The sequence below is a fragment of the Beta vulgaris genome, chromosome 3 (genome assembly GCF_026745355.1).
Source record: "Beta vulgaris subsp. vulgaris cultivar EL10 chromosome 3, EL10.2, whole genome shotgun sequence".
Taxonomy (NCBI): Eukaryota; Viridiplantae; Streptophyta; class Magnoliopsida; order Caryophyllales; family Amaranthaceae; genus Beta; species Beta vulgaris.
The window spans coordinates 13,269,405-13,287,938 of NC_079204.1; the positions used below are offsets into that span (position 1 = coordinate 13,269,405).

Below are 18,534 nucleotides of genomic sequence, written 5' to 3' on the forward strand. Positions count from 1 at the left end.
CAATTAATATGAAAAACTTGGAATAATAAAAAAAGGAAAAATTGACAAGAATAATTCAAACTATTACCATTTTGCTCAAAATAATCCCAATTATGGGTTATTTTAGAATAATTCAAACTATCACCGTTTTGCTCAAAATAATCCCAATTATGGGTTATTCTAGAGTAATCCTAACTACTGGGAGTAGTTTTTCAAAATAATCCAAACTTTTGAGCAGATTGTTCATAGTTGGGAAATCCTCGCAACTGGTAAAATTTCAGTGATAATAATAGAAGTGGAAAACATTATAAAGTCTAATGTGTTATTAAAGATGAACTTTATTTGATTTTGTGCATTTATTTATTTAAATTCTTTTTTTGTAAGAAATTATAATTTAAATTTTAAAAGAATTAACATGAATACATTTCAATCTTTTTTCATGTATTACACTAAATAAAGCATATACCTATTAAAACCTATATAACTCCTTTCACAATAGCATTTACATTAAAAAAAAGATATTAAGTAAAGTTTTTTTTTTTGGAAAATGAGTGGGACGTACACAAAATGCGTCCATGGTGGAGGCGATCGGAAGATACACTTGAACCATGGCTCGACTGTATTTTCTACATGCCCCGACTTTTTTCCTAAATGATTGTTATTGCAAATTTCTTTGTTTTATCAGTTAATCTGTCCAATCTCCTGATGAATATATCTTCGAAAATCAATTAATATCAGTGTACGAAGACTGATTAATATAGAGTTACCATATTTCCTAAGGAATGTATACTTCCTCCATTTCTTAATAGTAAGTGACTATTGCCAAAAAAAAATAATAGTAAGTGACCATCTTTCCTTTTAGGAAATGTCATATCTCATATGACACATAGCTCAAAGTTTTAATTTTTTTTCCTCATTTATTACCTCTTTCTCATTATTTAATTGTTTTACTTAATTCTTTCATTCAATAATCAAATTTAATTGATTAAACAAGTGGTCTCAACTTTCTTTCTCTAAACTCCTCCCCATTTTTAATAAGTGACAAAAAAAAAGAGAATGACAAAGGGGGGAAGTTGGAAAAAATAACATGAAGTTTATTTTCTAATAATTTTTTTTGACCCGTTACTTAATTTAAAAACCGGAAAATCTCAAACAACAGGTTATGCAAAAACTGACTATATCACACAAGAAATAACTATATAAAAGGTGATTATATATTTATATCGTTTAAAAACTGATTATATCAAACGAAAACGGACTTTGTCAAATGAAAACAAGTTAGAGATTATTGTTTTTGTTGAATTCCTTTTTATAAAACAAGTATTGACTCCGTTCTTTTCAAATAAATTCAGTTCAGTTAATTTCTTTTCACATTTTCAATTCAGTTCAGTTCACACAAATTAAGTTTACTTTACACAAATTATATTTAATTTAGTTTAGTTCAATTCGGTTCAAAAGACGTACAAGTTACAACATAGTACAAAAAGTCAAAACTCATATCCTTCGATTAACGGCCCAGATGAATGCCAAAAAAGCAACGGTAAAGATGAAAAGAATTGAACACGAACAAGGCAACAACTTTGTAGAAGTCGTCATTTATATATGAATCATCCATAGACCATCACTGTAACAGAAAAACCTCTTTCTCTCTCCTCTCGTTTTTGTGTTTTCCATTCACACAGCAGACAACCCAAAAAAAAGACTTGCAGAAAAATATGGCGGCGATTTCTTGTCACTCCTCTTCACTCTGCTTCGACTCATTTTCTCTCTCCTCAAAAACATCCTCACTCTCCGGCAACTCTCTTACTCACACTCTCCGTTTCTCCGACAACAACTTTTCAGCTTCTACTCGCCGCATAATCACTTGTCAGACCTCTTCTCTCGCTTCTTCTCCACTTTCCCTCGATTCTCAAGGTCTTTTTTTCTACTTTCTCTGATTTTTGTTGATGTTTTTTTTTTATATATATTTTAATTTTACTTTTTTTTGTATATTGGTTTTGTTGTAGTAGAAATGTAGAATAATTAGGTATTTCTGCAATACCATTAGAATCAGGAGATTGATTGTCAGGTTGCAAATTGTTATGTACTTACAAGAACACATTTTTGCACATTTTTTGTCGCGTTCTTTGCTCAAGTGAGCAAAATGTAAAATGTGGAAACATAAAATGTGCAAAAATATTGAAATGGATCATAAATGATGGACCATGTTGCTAAAATATGCCAAAATTTGGTGTGCTATTGTTAATCTACAGTATTTTGTGGATTCCAATTGGTTTATTTGGTGTCTGAAATTATTGGACTGATGTGCATGCTTGCTGTTTAGTGATTTAGTTAAGTTTATATTTTTTTTGGAGAAAACTATGGTGTGTGCATATCTTATATGCTTATGTTTAGCGCTTGGAGAATATATGATGTGTATAATGTAGTGATCTATGGTTTGTTGATTAACAAGGAGTGAGGAGCGGAAGTAGGCTTTAACATTAGCCTTTTTGCTTCCGTGTGGCTTGCTAAGTTCTAGTTGGAAGATTGAAACAAAAGATATTTGTTCTTAATGCTAGCTTATCCTGTAGTGATCTATGATGTGTTGATTAACGAGGAGTGACCGAGTAGGGATGGAACTTGGAAGTAGGCTTAGCATTAGCTAATGATTCGCTTTCGTGTGGCTTGCTAAGTTGTAGTTAGGGCCGGCTCAAACTATATGGAGGCCATGTGCTAATTAGGGGTGAAAGTTCGGTGTATGGTTTGGATTTATGCCTAATCCTATCCGATCAGAATGAAATTTGGATTTTAGTTTTCCAAATCCTAACCGATTAGAGTTTGAGTCTAAACCACTCCAATCCGAATTTCAAGACACTAGATTGGATCCGATCCGAATAATCTAATTTTATTGAACTCTGTCTTTTCGATGAAATAAATTTGGCACGAGCGTCAAAATGAAGTGTTCGATAATAGAAGTAATTCATGCAATCCCATATAAATTCATTAATAAACTAATAACAACAATAATTCATTAAAAACTCATAATTCATTACAACAAAAGGTTTAAAAATAGCATAACATGTTGAATTACACAACAGGTTCAACTTCACAACAGCAAGTTCTGGTTTTAACTTTTAAGGGAAGGAAAGTACTATGACTACTACTAGACCATTCGGTTTTTTTTTTATCAAAAAATATCAATTAAGCCCAATCATAAATATAAAATATAGGACCTATTTACTATTCGGTTATTTTGGATTTTTGGATCCAATCACCTCAATCCAATTCAACCCAAAATCATATTTTTCAAAAAAAAAAAACTCAATCCAAATCCAATCCAGACGTAGTTCGAGTTCAATTCGAAATAATTCCGAATTACTAATTCGATTTGGCCTGGATTAGATTTTGGTTTTTATACGAATAACATTCACCCCTAGTGCTAATTATGAAAATTGGGCCCTTGAAAACAATGAATAACTAACATTTTAAAGACTTGTTTTTTCTAAGATACTCATGGGCTATACTTATATGAACACCTCCATAATCAAAATTTAAGAAATATATCACTAATCAGGTGGAAGAATCAGAGTAAAATCAACTAAAATTTCAGAAATTTTATCACCAGTTAGGTAGAGAAGCCAGAGTAAAATTACCCAAAATTTTAGACTTAGAATATTTTCGGAATTACAAAATCATGTATAAGAAATTATAATATTATCACAAAATTTCAGAATTAGTTCAAACCTCCATTTCTTAGATGACATTCTTGATTTCTCACTTTCCATAACCACTAGATGGACAATTCAAGACCAAGAGAGCAGTGGTGGATCTAGAGAGCAGGGGAAGTAGGCTTAGCATAGGTTATTCACTTTCATGTGGCTTGCGAAGTCCTAGTTGGAAGATTGAAAGTTGAAACACAAGATGTTTGTTCTCAATGCTATCTTATTTTGTAGTGATCTACTGTGTGTTGATTAACGATGAGTGAGGATGGGATGTAGGCTTTAGCATTAGCTAAATGATTCGCTTTCGTGTGGCTTGGTAAGTTATAGTTTAAAGATTGATACACAAGCTGTTTGTTCTCAGTGCTAGCTAAGTTTGTTGTTCTGTCGAATCGGTATGAATCTGTATGGCTTGTATAAATTATTCCCGGAAATCCTGTCATGTTCACTTTTAGGCTCTGTCAATTTGTGGGTTGCTATCGATTCGTTCATATCTGCAAATTTGTTTGGTACTGTCTTATGTTAAACTTCTCTCTATCTGTTCATAACCACCTGTTGACTATCATTTGACAGTCACTGCTTCAGCAGTCAGTGTCATACCTTATTTCTTCTGTTGCTTTTATAGTGAAATCAGTCAAAAAGGATTTTCTGCACATAACTGATTATGACAAAACTACGATATTGAAGATCTTAGACCGTGCAATAGAGGTTAAAGCCTTACTCAAATCAGGCGACAGGTCATTTCAGCCTTTTAAAGGGAAGACTATGGCTATGATTTTTGCAAAGCCGTCCATGAGAACACGAGTATCATTTGAGACAGGATTTTTCTTGTTGGGAGGCCATGCAATATACTTGGGACCTGATGACATTCAAATGGGAAAGCGAGAGGAAACTCGTGATGTTGCTCGTGTACTTTCTCGCTATAATGATATTATTATGGCCCGTGTTTTTGCACATCAGGTATGCTGGTGAGTGTCTGTGATAGTCTTATCAAGGTGGCTAAAGTTCGCTAAATTCCCTTTTTATGATTTTTCCCTCACAAGATGTATGCTCTGTGAGACTGAATATAGTAGATAATCTGAAATATTTGATGGAGCTCATTAATCTCCTTTACTGTTGATTATTGATGCCATAGTTACATTGTTGATGTGCAAAGGCTTCAAAACTTGAAGCTGTTAGAAGTCTAGGCTTCACTACAAATAATGCTTTCAGAAGGGAACATATAATATAATATACACATTAGCAGTGAGAAAAAGAATACTTCTTGCATCCTTCTGCATACGAAATTATTTCAGTAGCTTACTTGTATGAGCAAGCTTAGTTATGGCTTCTAAACCTTTGGAAGGGTTCTGTCTCATATCTTCTGTTCGTGGTAGAGTTTTATTCTCCTGTGACTATTCACCAAACTTAATACTTTAATATTTTAGCTATGTTCCCAGGAAAGAATTTTTGAATCAGTGTTTGTGTTCGCTTATTGGAAAAAGAGGTTAGGAACTTGAGCATTTGTCAAAAAGCTAGCTAGTTATGGCCTTGTTTTTTACTTTTATATTTATTTTTTCTCAAACGACAAATTTTAATACCACTACAACAAGCTCAAGTGTGAGATTCGTCAATCAGTGGCAGAGAGTGTGTCACAACTGTGAGAACCCAATTCTTACAATCCCCTAAAGTGAACTTTCTAAGCATTGTTACCCAAAAAGTGAACACTAGAGCTTCAAAAAATACAACAAACTCGGAGTGAAATAATATTTTCATTCTTGGTTGCTATTGGTAGCAGTTCATGTTGGTTGGTTTAAAAAAATACAACAAACTAGTTAAGACTTGCATCAGAGCTGTTATGTAACTTAAAAATAATGGGTTAGTTCTTTGGTCGCAGGATATCCTTGACCTAGCTAATTATGCAACTGTTCCCGTGGTCAACGGCTTGACAGATTTCAACCATCCTTGCCAAATTATGGCTGATGCTCTGACCATGATTGAACACATTGGTAGCATAGAAGGAACCAAGGTGAGACTTTCTATTTGTGGGATCAAAAGTGCTTTATCTTATTTTCTTTCTCACTTTTCCAAACAAATCTACCCAGCAAGCTGTTGGATCTGTGTCTACATTATATTATGTTCTGATCAGCTGACTTGTGTAACTCGTCCGGGGTGTTGTCCCCTTGCACTAATTTGTACACAGTATTGATATTGTTATTGCTGCATTTGATCAGGTGGTTTATGTTGGAGATGGGAACAACATTGTACATTCTTGGTTGCTATTGGCGGCAATTATCCCATTCCATTTTGTTTGTGCTTGCCCAAAGGGCTTTGAACCTGATCAGAAAACAGTACAAGAGGCACAGCAGGCTGGCATCAGCAAGATTGAGATAACAAATGATCCAAAAGAAGCTGTTATTGGCGCAGATGTAGTTTACTCTGATGTTTGGGCAAGCATGGGGCAGAAGGAAGAAGCCGAACATCGCAGAAAAGGTTTCCAAGGATTTCAGGTGAATTGCAAATCATATATCATTATCTAATTACTTGTTGGATCACGCGTCGCCTTGCTATTCCTTGCTCTATTTCACAATGCTTGCCTTATCATTTCCAGGTGAATGAGGAGCTGATGAAATTAGCTGGATCAAAGGCGTACTTCATGCACTGTTTGCCGGCTGAAAGAGGAGTTGAAGTAACTGATGGGGTTATCGAAGCCCCCAACTCAATTGTATTTCCTCAAGCTGAGAACCGCATGCATGCTCAGAATGCTATTATGCTACACGTGCTTGGTGCCTGAAGTCTGATATTTTCTGAGCCTGTGCTGCACTGTTAGTCTGATGCCTTCGCATGGTGTAGAACTCGAAGATACAGATCTCTTCAGCATGTTTCATATGTGCAATGGAAGGATCAAAGACCTGCATCTTTATAGCTGTATTGATTCTAATGATTTCAACCCCCCTTTCCCCCACCCTCTCACCTTTGGCAAAAAAATTCAGGTGGAATGATATGAGAAGAGCTGATCATGTATCCTTTTCTTAAATCTGCCGTCTTATTTTCTCTTCTTTGAGAATTGTTCTCTAATTTCAAGTGTTTGAAGTGTTCCTTGACGATATCATTTTTTCAAATTAAATCTTTCGTATTAGGAAATGTTTTCCTTGGTTTACCAAAATAAATTTCAGCTTAATTTTCAAGATTAAAACTTGAGTTCGGAAATTATAATCGAGTAGTCAAGTAAATATCCTATTAATGTTCTAACATTTTGATTTATAGCTTTTTGCTTATAATTGAAGATCCTCATATTATGGGGAAAACTTTTGCTATTAATTACTTCCCTTAAAAAGAAACTTTTACTTATTAATTACTCCCTCTGTTTTTTTTTTTTTTTATCTTTCTTATTTGGAATCTTGACACTATTCATGCATAGAGAGAATCTTCTCAAATGTTCTCAATTTATAAGAAAAAACATAGTTATGTGGGGTCTTGTTTGATTCGTCTCAATTAGTACTTTATTAATATACAATCGTTATAATTTTTACTAATATATAATGAAAGTTATTTAAGTTTTAAAACGTGCATTGGAAGACGCACACTGAAAAGTAGGAATGATAAAAAAAAACAGAGGGAGTACACCTCAAAATTCAAAATATGTAAAAATAAAGTAATTAAAGATATTTAGAGTTTTTTTTTTTTTTTTTTTTTTGACAGGAGCTACATCTAATCAACTGGGAAGCAGTAGAACATAAAGAGAAGGATTGAGCTAAAACATGAGCTTGGTTTACTTGCTGTCGAGGCACCTTTCAAATAGAACAATAGAGCAAAGTAGAAGCTAGGTTGATAATGTGCTTAGTAGTCCATCGGAGATAGACGTTGGAGGAACTATGATAGGATAGATCACTTCTTATGCAGTTTATCCCTCTAGATATATCTAATGTAGTAACTAGTTTATTTATTCCTAGTAATCAACTTTCTGACAAAAGGTTTTGGGGTCTCTCCTTTGATGGAAATTATTCTGTTAAGTCAGGTGTTGAGCACTTGAGCTTATTCAAGGTCTAAACTTGCAATCGTGTGAGCCTACAGTTTTTCATTGGATTTGGAAATTAAAAGTTCTTCCAAAAATTAAATTTTTTATTTGGAAAATTTGCTAAAATGGACTTCCTACAAAGAAAAAGTTGGAATTAAGCCATGTTTTTCTTTCTATGAAATGTGTATTTAGTAATTATCACTTTGAGGATTCATCGCATCTCTTTTCTAGTTGCCCTTTTGTTATAGATGTGTTTGAGGATCTCAATAGCCATATGAATTGGAGTGCTCCTCATGTTATTGTGAATGACATGCCCTTTGTAGATCATTTGCTAAAATTGAAATCTTGTTTCTCAATCTCTCAAATTGAGATTTTTGCTATAACTTGGGGTTTATTTGGTATAATCGCAATGGAGTGATTTTTCGTCAGGAAAATTGTGCTCCGATTAACTTTAGTGTGATGATTAGATCTTATGTGCATAAGATCATGATTCATGAAGCCACAATTTATGAAATTGATGCTCAAATTTCTCTTCAGCCTATTCAGAAGAGTGGTGTTTCTTCTTGTAAGTCTAGGATTCGAGATCAGGTTAGTTGGTACCCTCCTCCTTTCGACTATTGTAAAATTAATTTTGATGGTTCTAAACTTCCAAATGGTCAAGCCTCTTTTGGTTTTGTTATTCGTGATCCACAAGGAAAAGTTTTGTTATGTGATGCTGGTGCTTTAGACTCGTCCATTTCTATTCTTGTTGCTGAAGCTAAGGGCTTACGAGAAGGTATTAGAGGGGCTATTTCTTTGGGAATTAGAAATATCGTTATTGAGGGTGACAATTTGGTTGTTGTCAACTCTATTAGAAATATTTGGAAATTCCTTGGACAATTAACCCGATTATTTTTAGATGAAGGTGAAGATTTGAAACAATTTGAAGATGTCCAAATTCGGCATGCGTTTCGGGAGGCTAATGCTGCTGCGGATTGGATGGCTCATCGCGGCCACACGACAACTAACACTACTTATTGGTTTGATGCTCCTGATTTCCCTTTTGCTGTAATCATCCGCAAGGATGCTTTAGGGTGGCCCAATTCTTGGGATCCCTCCTAGTTGTTTCTTTCCTTTTAAAAAAAAATGTTCAAATATTTACATTGGCAAGCGTGAAAAGGTAAAGTGTAACTATTAAAAAGAAATAGTAGGAGTATAAAGCAAAATCCTAAGAACAACATAGTTTTGCGATTGAAAATAAACATTATGAGATTTCCGTGAAATATTATGTCATATGTTTTGTTTATTTGGAACTTTTCCAAATAATATCAAATATTTTATTTTATTTTATACCATTCATAGTTCAGATATTTAGTAAATAAATTATGTAATTTCTAAAGCTTTACTAAATCACAATTAAAATTACAAGTAAGAGAGAAAAATGGCAATATAAATTTAACTATACTACTGTCAATATATGCCAAAGATTCACATTTCAAATCAAATTCGCCATATGATTCGACTAAAAATAAAATAGAATTCAACAAATAAATTTATAATTATATTTCAAATTTAAGATAAAAAATAAACAATTATTGTATGCAATTACATTGACAGTGTGTTTGGTTAATTTAGTAAAGGAAAGAAAGAGAAGAGAAAGGAAGGGAAGAGAAAATAAAAAAATGGAAGAGAAAAGAAAAAAACCTTAACTTCCCATGTTTAGTATAAATTTAAAATTTTCTCTTTTCTTCCGAATTCCCCCGCTTTTGGGAGGAAAGGAAAGTGAAATTTTATTAAAGAGTCTTTTTTCCAATTCCTCCTATTTCCTTTTACTTAATTTATTTTTTAATGAATCAAACATTGGAAAGTAACAAATTTCCTTCCACTTCCTTTCTTTTCCTTCCAAATTCTTTCTACCAAACAAACTGTTAAAGAAATCTCTTGAACTCCTTCACAAATGTCCCACATTCATGAAATTGAGGATCTTTCACAAATTAAAGACATCCAAGACAAAAATTGTCAATAAAACTCACTTGCATGTTAAATTTGTCAATAAAACCCACATGCATGACCTTAAATCTTTTGAATTTGTCAATAAAACCCACTTGTATGTAGAATTTGTCCATAAAACCCACTTGCATGCACCTTATTTCTTTTGAATTTGTCAATAAAAATTGGATACTTTGAGAGATTAAATATTTGGTTTATTTACTCAATTTTTGATAGATTATTATTTGAGACCAATAATGAAAGTTAAATGGTTGAGAAGAGGACAGGAGATAAGGTAATGCTAGAGCTAGACTAATCAAAAATATAAATTTGAAAAGTATACCAATTAGGATTTTTTGTGGAAAAATGTTGATGTGGAAAATGGTTGAGAACTAACGGAGAGAGAAGAATCTCACCATTAGAAATAGAGGAGAGATAACATTTTAAGTAGTGTGTGTTGGACCTGTTGGTTACGGAAGAACTATAGATCCGTGTCTATTGGGTTGATTGGGAGTATATGGCATTGATGATAATAGTATTCAAAAAAAAGTTGGCAAATTTTTTGTTCCTATCTGATTAATGAGAAAATCACAAGCTTTGAAGTTTAACATTCCCCCCTCCAACAACAACATATTTTCACTAATGAGTTAATTTTGAAGGGATACATTGGGAGTTGGGACTATTCAAAGTACGGTCTGGACAGTAGCAAACCGCAAACCAAACCGCTTTTTTGCAGTTTGGATTGGTTTGCGGTTTTAAAATTGCGGTTTGAGTTATGATTTCAAGCAAATCGTGGTTTACGGTTTCGGTTGGGAATTAATTTTTGTAAACCGACACCGTGCCGGAAATCGCAATTTTATATGATTTTTTTTTATTAAATTTTCTAAATACACTTGAGAAGGTTACATACAAGTATACAACTGAAAAAATAAGTTTGAGGTAAAGAACTTGAAAACTTTTGATAAATTATTATTTATGTAGGCAACTTCGTATTTATTTGGACTCTTTATATTTATGAACAATTTTTTTACTCTTAGATTACAAAATTATAGTCACAGAGTAAAAATTATTTAAACCGCAAATCAAACCGCACCAAACCGTTTTATTCGATTTGGGTTGGTTTAATTTGGACAAAAATACGATGCGATTTGGAATGGAAAAATGTCCAAACCTATATTTACGGTTTGGATCGGGTTACATCCCAAACCGCACCAACCCAAACCGCGAACACGGGTAGATACACTGATCAAAATTTCCGAAAGGTGATAAGAGATATTTTTATATGCCATATTGTTCACAAATATAATGGCAATTTGCAAACATCTTTTCCGTGGAAATTAGGATTCAGGACAATGATTCACTAACTGAGTTGGACTTCCATGGAGAAGAGGTCAAAGACTTGACCCACTGACTCAAGTCAAGCGGAATCGGTTAAAGAATGTCACTCTCCATAGTCCATGGACAACCCAAGGCTTCTCAATTCACAACATTTTATGTACCCGCCAAATGAGCCACCGTCTTTGACGGTTCATCTCTTGGAGCTCTTTCATCGGTAGAAATTTATTCCAAAGTCCCTATATTTCAATTTAGAAATTTCTTAGGCCTTGTTTGGTTAACAAAACAAATCATGGGAAGTGCAAATTCCTAGAAAGTAGAAGTATATGAAGTTGTTTGGTTTGCAAAATCATGGGAATTTGCGCTTCCTAAGAAGTTCTACTTCCCATATAATGGGGAAAGTTGCTTACCTAGTTCCCCTTAGGTAAGTGCCACTTCCCATGGGAAGTCTATCTTCCCATAGACCGTCTCCTTTTCATAATTTTTAAACTTTCTCAGATGTCTCCGAAGAGACTAGTTTTTAAACTTTATAATACCAACTGCTAGCTTATTATTTTTAAAAAAAATTAATTTATTACTCTACAATTATTACTCCCACTTTTTAAATCATAAGGTACCCACGTTTTGAAATATTTTTGACTTGAAAGAAACAAATTTCATTTATTAATATAATACTTTATGATAATAACACTAAATACAACTTAGCCTAGTGGTTAGAACTTTAGCATATGTACTTGAGGTCTCGGGATCGAACCCTATACTATGCAATCATTTATTTTATTATTGTACATGAATTACATGAACTAAAACACCCTAGGGAGAGCGCCACGTGGCACATTTTCTTGTTTTCGCACGCCTTTTAATATATTAGTATAGATTATAGGATTAGATTCGTTTAAAAAAAATATTATAATAACATTATTATTTTCTTATACATTATGTCAATATGATATAAGAGTAATTAAAGGCCATAGTTTAACTAGGGGTGATAATGATCGAGCCTGACAAGCTCGCGAGCAGCTCGGGCTTGGGTCAGCTCGAACTCTGGTTCGGCTCGTAAAGCTCGTGAACAACTCGATTATTATTTTATACTAAAAAATATTTTATATTAAAAAAATATTTTACATTAAAAAAATTTAATACAAATTTATATTTTGATTTAGATTACAAATTATATATTTTAATTTGTGATCCAACTTCACCTCTACTCCATTAGGCACTAAAGCCCCACATTGGTTAAGAATACAAGGATCAACCTTATTTTTTTGCAACGATAAGAACTGATAATTTAGAAGTGGTTCAAGCTCTAAAGAATCAGGGAAGGACAAACAAGAATATAGATTCAATAATAACTGACATAAAACGTGTAGCAAGAAGTTTTCATTATGTTTCTTGTATCAAGGTAGGAAGAAAAGATGTTAAACTTGCCCATAACTTAGCCACTAAGGCAAGGAAAGGCTGGATTTAACCCTTCTAGTTTTATTTCTTTGATTTACCTATTGTCAAAAAAAAAAAAACAACCTTATTTTTTTTGTAAATAGCTAGTACTCCTTACTTCAACTTAAAGTTTAATTTTGTATCTCCTTGATTGGAAAACAAAAACTACACTTTATTTTCTTTACAAAGGGATCGGAATGAAGTATATTTTTCAATATTTGCTTATTTAATACTTAAAATATTTGATAATTATTTATTTAAATGCACTTAAGAGTGTTAATGGTACAAATATGATTTTTTTTTTCATAAAACATGAAGTCCCACAGGATTCCAAGTTATAAAAGCATATGTAGGATGAGTTTATTTATCTTAAACAAAACATGGAGTCTTATATTGAAATCTTAGTTAGGGAAACCATGTTATAAAAGCATGGGTATAATGAGTTTTTTCTTTAACAAAACATGAGTCCCACATTGCTAAAAGGTATTCCAAGTTATAAAACATGGGTATAATGAGTTTGTTTTCTTTAACAAATCATGGAGTCCCACATTGAAATCTTAACAATGCTAAGAGGGAAAACCTAGTTATAAAAACATATATATATGATGGATGAGTGAACAAGCTCATCTACTTTGTACTTGACCTATACTATTGGACTTACCGCCTAAGTATTGCTTTATTATTGACGTGGGCCTATAAGCTTAAACGAGCTCACAAGCCGAACCTAAACGAGCTCATAAGCCGAGCCTAAACGAGCTCATGAGTCGAGCCGAGCCCATGAAAAGCTAAACGAGCTCAAGCCGAACCCATGAAAAGCTAAACGAGCTCGAGCCGAGCCCGATAAGCACCCCTAGTTTTAACCTTGAATATTATACTACCTTATATCTTAAAACATATATAGGGAGTTAGGGACTAGGGAGTACATTAAAAGTAAATTTAATACATAACCTTTAATTGTTAGCGCGTACACTTTTTCTAGCATGGGAATCTAATCAATTTTTTTTTATCCATATGAGCCATGAAGACAGTACACCATTCCTAATATGATTTTTGATTCGCGAGTGGTTAACTCAATTAATCCCCCAAGTAGCAGTGGTAATGTATTGACTTTCTTAATCTCAGAACAAATTTGCTTAGCAAAATCATAGTATACGGTAATTTAAAGCAAGTGAAAAAGTGAAACATTGCTGAGACTATCAGAGATAAATCCAAAACAATCACTAGCTAATTAGCTATACCCCCCAAAAAATGATGATGACACATGCATGTAAGCAGCTGAAATGTAGTAGTGTAGAATACTAGTATGTGTGTAGACGCGTCGTTGGGGGATGTTTAAGATCTAGTTGTACTAACTACTATATATAGAGAGATGAGATTGAAAGCTAGAAACCACCACAAAAAGACCAAGCCTACAAAAAAAAAAACACAAAAAGAAATGAAGCCACATCCTTTACCTGCTTTGATACTACCAAGAATCACTTTGCTGTTGGTTGCTATTATAGTTGTAATAATGCAACAGCTTAGAGTTGCCTTGTGTAATGAAGAAACTGACCATATGGCACTCTTGGCTATCAAGAGCCAACTGATCGATCAACATCCTGAAGAGGGAGTTTTGCGCTCTTGGAATCACTCTTATCACCATTGTTCATGGGATGGTGTGATTTGTGGGCGTAAGCATAAGAGAGTAGTAAAGCTACGTTTAAACTCAACAGGTTTAGTGGGAACCATATCTCCCTTCATGGGGAACCTCAGCTTCCTGAGATTTGTTTCATTTACCAATAATAGCCTGCATGGCCAAATTCCCCCTCAGATTGGTCGTCTTTTCAGACTACAAGCATTGTATCTCTACAACAACTCTTTAATTGGGGAAATACCGGCCAACATATCAGGTTGCATCAATCTCCAAAACTTTTCAGTGGCTTACAACAATTTACAGGGGAAACTTCCATTGGGGTTAGGAGTATTGTCCAACCTCAAGTTCCTTTGGATTTGCAACAATCATTTTACTGGACCTTTTTTCAAGGTCATAGCCAACCTTACATCACTAGAAGTGATAAATGGAGACAACAATGCATTTACGGGAACTATTCCCCATGAGATTGGTCGTCTTTTCAGGCTACAATCATTGAATCTCTACAACAATTCTCTAATTGGGGAATTACCGGCCAACATATCTAATTGCATCAATCTCCAAACCCTTTCTATAGGTTACAACAATCTACAGGGGGGTCTTCCATCGGGGTTAGGAGCATTGTCGAACCTCAAGTTCCTTTGGGTTGAAAACAATCATTTTAGAGGACCTCTCTTCAACATCATAGCCAACCTTACATCACTAGAAGTGATAGATGGAGACAACAATGCATTTACGGGAATTATTTCTGACAACATCTCTAAGATGACAAACCTGTATGTCTTTGCTTTGATGTCAAATAAACTAATAGGTATGATACCCCCATCCGTCTTCAACCTCTCCTCCCTTGAAATTTTGTCATTAGGTATGAACCAATTACAAGGAAGTATTCCGCAAGATATAGCCTTCACACTTCCTCGGTTACAACATCTGCTCCTTTACAACAACTATTTGTCAGGTCCATTTCCAATGTCCCTACCAAACCTCACAAGTATTTTACGGATAGAGTTGTCAACAAACCACTTCAGCGGTAAAATACCTGCCTATTTAGGACGCCTCCATAATCTAAAACATCTAGAGCTTGACGTGAATAGTTTTGTAGGTGACATAAGCTTTATTAATTCGCTTGTTAATTGTAGCCAATTGGAAGTCTTGTACTTGGGAGCAAATAACTTTACAGGAACATTACCACAATCTATAGCCAATCTTTCCACCAATTTACTAGTCCTTGATATTAGCAAAAATCCAATAAGTAATAGAGGAATTCCTGTAGGCATTAGTAATCTCAACAACCTTCGGTACTTATGGTTGAGTGGATTAGGACTCACAGGAACCATTCCTCAAGATATTGGGAAGCTTCAAAAGTTAGAGTGGTTAGACCTTTACTCCAACAAACTAATAGGTGAAATTCCGAGCTCGCTTGGAAATTTATCACGTTTGTCCCGACTTTATTTATATGATAACCAATTGCAAGGCAAAATAGCTCCAAGCCTCGGCAATTGTGCGAACTTGTTATACTTGAGTCTATCATATAATCGATTTAATGGATCTTTACCCAATGAGCTCTTTGCAAAAACTAACTTTATTCAGTTAAATTTGGGTTTTAATCATCTAGAAGGGTTCCTACCGATGGAGATTGGCAAGCAAATAAATATGGAAGTTTTTGTTGTATCACGCAACAAGTTTATTGGGGAAATTCCAACCGTCTTTGGTAGCTTACCTGATCTTCAATATCTTTACATGGGAGATAATTTCTTCCATGGTCCAGTTCCTCCATCATTCATCACCTCTTTAAAAAGCCTTTTGGAACTTGATCTTTCTCTGAACAATCTTTCTGGCCCTGTTCCAGAAGATGCATCTTCATTTCCCTTGATATACCTAAACTTATCTTACAACAATTTTGAGGGAAGGGTTCCAACAAAAGGAGTTTATTTGAATGCAACGGCAATATCTCTTGTGGGCAATAATAAGCTTTGTGGTGGAATTTCTGCACTGCATCTACCAATATGTGTAGAGAAAGATCGGAAGAAAAGAAGAATGACATTTGCTCTCAAGTTGACAATCATAGTAATTTGTACATTTGTTGGAGTATTGGTTATGCTTACATGCATATGGTTATATTTCACTAGTCTTACCAGGAAAAGAAAATCAGTTTCGTCAGACGCGCCAGTCAAGGAATCTCACTTGAAAGTTTCCTACAACATGCTGCTCAAAGCAACTGAAGGATTCTGTTCCGAAAATTTACTTGGTTCAGGTTCTTTCGGGTCCGTGTTTAAAGGGACCTTAGATGGAAAGACGGTTGCTGTCAAAGTGCTCAACTTGCAACATCGAGGTGGGTCCAAGAGTTTCATGGCTGAGTGTGAGGCATTGAGGAATATCCGTCACCGTAATCTGGTAGGAATACTAACAGTTTGCTCAAGTACAGATTTCCAGAGAAATGATTTCAAAGCTCTTATATATGAGCTCATGCCCAATGGAAGTCTTGAAAACTGGCTACATAGAGATCGAAATCTCAGCCTTCTCCAAAGGTTGGATATAGCCATAGATGTTGCTTATGCACTCAACTATCTCCACCATGAGTGTGATAACCAGATTGTACACTGTGATCTAAAACCAAGCAACATATTGCTTGATCATGACATGGTTGCTCATGTAGCAGATTTTGGGTTAGCAAAGGTTTTGGGTCTGTCCCAACATCCTTATCAAAGCAGCTCAGTTGGAGTTAGAGGCACCATTGGTTACGTTGCTCCAGGTAATTGACTTTATTCTTTCACTAAACAATCTTTTAAAAAGAAATTCTCTTACTAAATGACATCTTAATGACTTGAACGAACAAATACGTTTATTTTCTTACAATAGTATTTAAACGTTATTATTGTACATGAGATAGATCGGGCATAAAATTCCTTTTATTGGACATTCTATGAGAAATCACTTAGACTTCGGGTCTGTTCTCTTCGGCATAAAACAGTTGAACTGAACTAAACAAAACTGAACTGAAATGAATAGTGATATGTGAGAGTAAAAGTAATGGCCAAAGCTGAACTGAACTGAAAATAAGCTGGAGAGAACAGGCCCTTCATCTATTAACTAACATGCATCATCTTGAAAAACATAATTGAAAAGGAATAAAGTTCTACAAGATTTTGCAATATACATGACTATCTAACACATTCTAAATATACAGTTAAAATAAATTAATGTGCATTACTAGATCTGAATTATTTATGGAAATTCTGTCTTAAGAGTACGGCTTGGGAGGTGAAGTATCCCCTGAGGCCGATCTCTACAGTTTTGGAATCTTGTTGCTGGAGCTTATGACAAGAAAAAGACCTACCGATGAAATGTTCAAGGAAGACTTCAACCTCCATATGTATGCAAAGGGAGCATTACCAGATCAAGTGTTGCAGATTGTAGACACAACACAACTTATAGAGCATGAAAATGAAGAGGATGACAATAGACAACCAAGAACCCAAACAATGCTTCAAATGAAAGAGGAGTGCATTGTCTCAGTGGTGAAGATAGGAGTGGCATGCTCAAATCAATCACCAAGCGATCGAATGAATATGATCGCTGCCATAAGTGAGCTGCAACGAGCTAAGAAAATCCTTGTACATTAATCCGAGACGAAGGCATAACTTGCCAGAGGTAAACAAAATATCTAGAACATGACAAATCAACTAAATGTTGTTGTTTATGCTTATGTAACAAAATAGTGGTACTATATGTTTCAAGTATTAACGAAAACATTGAAACATGATTTGCAGGAGCATGAAGTTGAGCATAACTGATTATTCAAATTGGCGCTCCAATATTAATATGCTGAATCAGACACTGATTTGGTACATGCTAAAATTTGGTTCAACTCGACTCGTTTGCATCTCTAGTTTTGCTTTCTTAACATTGTTAATTTTTTGACAAGTTAAATATTGTTATTTTTTATGCTTCTAATATGCAAGTAATTAAAAAGTAAGGTGTTCTATTGACCACTTATAATAAAGTTTTGCATTTCTCGACTTATTTATTTGTCTCCTAAGAAACAAACATAAATTATTTCTATTTGAAATAATGTTACAGTACTTTTCGAAACAGTAAGAAATACTAATGAACAACAAGTCAGATTATTCACAAAGTAAATTAAAATATTTCCTCTGCTCCTAAATATCGTGCACATGCGTTTTTCCATAACTTGTTTGACCACTAGCTAATACTTAAACCAATTGGCAATAGTACGAATAGCTCCTCTAACTTATATTATGATACTTTCTCTCCTCTTTCTTTAATATGAGACAATTCACATATGCACAACATATATGAGGTTCAACAAATACCTTCACAATATTGTTATCTTATATTTTTTATCAAAATATATTAAGAATAATTAACTACCATTTTCCATACAGAATAAACTTCATTTGGAATCAGACACCCATTTTAGCACTCTAGAGTTGTTTAGTACATGATTGTACCACAAATAATTCTTATTG

The 18,534-nt window shown here is 34.2% G+C and overlaps 3 protein-coding genes across 3 annotated transcripts; all 3 read left to right on the plus strand.

Annotated features, from left to right (window-relative positions):
• The first annotated feature begins 1,588 nt into the window (after positions 1-1,588).
• LOC104888777 (ornithine transcarbamylase, chloroplastic) lies at positions 1,589-6,715 on the plus strand. Its single transcript, XM_010673849.4, has 5 exons — positions 1,589-1,893; positions 4,303-4,637; positions 5,554-5,685; positions 5,891-6,166; positions 6,268-6,715. Exons 1-5 carry the CDS (start codon positions 1,695-1,697, stop codon positions 6,448-6,450), a joined length of 1,125 nt encoding a protein of 374 aa, XP_010672151.2. The 5' UTR covers positions 1,589-1,694; the 3' UTR covers positions 6,451-6,715.
• Positions 6,716-6,927: 212 nt separating this feature from the next.
• Positions 6,928-8,992, plus strand: LOC130590893 (uncharacterized). The gene is made up of 2 exons (XM_057393611.1): positions 6,928-8,449; positions 8,573-8,992. The coding sequence occupies exons 1-2, from the start codon at positions 8,134-8,136 to the stop codon at positions 8,773-8,775; spliced, it is 519 nt and encodes a 172-aa protein (XP_057249594.1). The 5' UTR covers positions 6,928-8,133; the 3' UTR covers positions 8,776-8,992.
• A 5,621-nt stretch (positions 8,993-14,613) lies between these two features.
• On the plus strand, positions 14,614-17,710 carry LOC104888780 (putative receptor-like protein kinase At3g47110). Its single transcript, XM_048640232.2, has 2 exons — positions 14,614-16,796; positions 17,291-17,710. The coding sequence occupies exons 1-2, from the start codon at positions 14,810-14,812 to the stop codon at positions 17,665-17,667; spliced, it is 2,364 nt and encodes a 787-aa protein (XP_048496189.2). The 5' UTR covers positions 14,614-14,809; the 3' UTR covers positions 17,668-17,710.
• Positions 17,711-18,534: the final 824 nt, after the last annotated feature.

What these genes read in the sequence shown, in the direction of transcription:
- LOC104888777 (XM_010673849.4), top strand. Translation starts at nt 1,695, where the DNA reads ATGGCGGCGATTTCTTGTCACTCCTCTTCACTCTGCTTCGACTCATTT. An exon ending in ACTTTCCCTCGATTCTCAAG is followed by an intron (nt 1,894 to 4,302) that starts GTCTTTTTTTCT and finishes TTGCTTTTATAG; the next exon opens with TGAAATCAGTCAAAAAGGAT. An exon ending in CCCGTGTTTTTGCACATCAG is followed by an intron (nt 4,638 to 5,553) that starts GTATGCTGGTGA and finishes CTTTGGTCGCAG; the next exon opens with GATATCCTTGACCTAGCTAA.
- LOC104888780 (XM_048640232.2), top strand. Translation starts at nt 14,810, where the DNA reads ATGACAAACCTGTATGTCTTTGCTTTGATGTCAAATAAACTAATAGGT. An exon ending in CATTGGTTACGTTGCTCCAG is followed by an intron (nt 16,797 to 17,290) that starts GTAATTGACTTT and finishes TTCTGTCTTAAG; the next exon opens with AGTACGGCTTGGGAGGTGAA.
- LOC130590893 (XM_057393611.1), top strand. Translation starts at nt 8,134, where the DNA reads ATGATTAGATCTTATGTGCATAAGATCATGATTCATGAAGCCACAATT. An exon ending in AGCTAAGGGCTTACGAGAAG is followed by an intron (nt 8,450 to 8,572) that starts GTATTAGAGGGG and finishes GATTATTTTTAG; the next exon opens with ATGAAGGTGAAGATTTGAAA.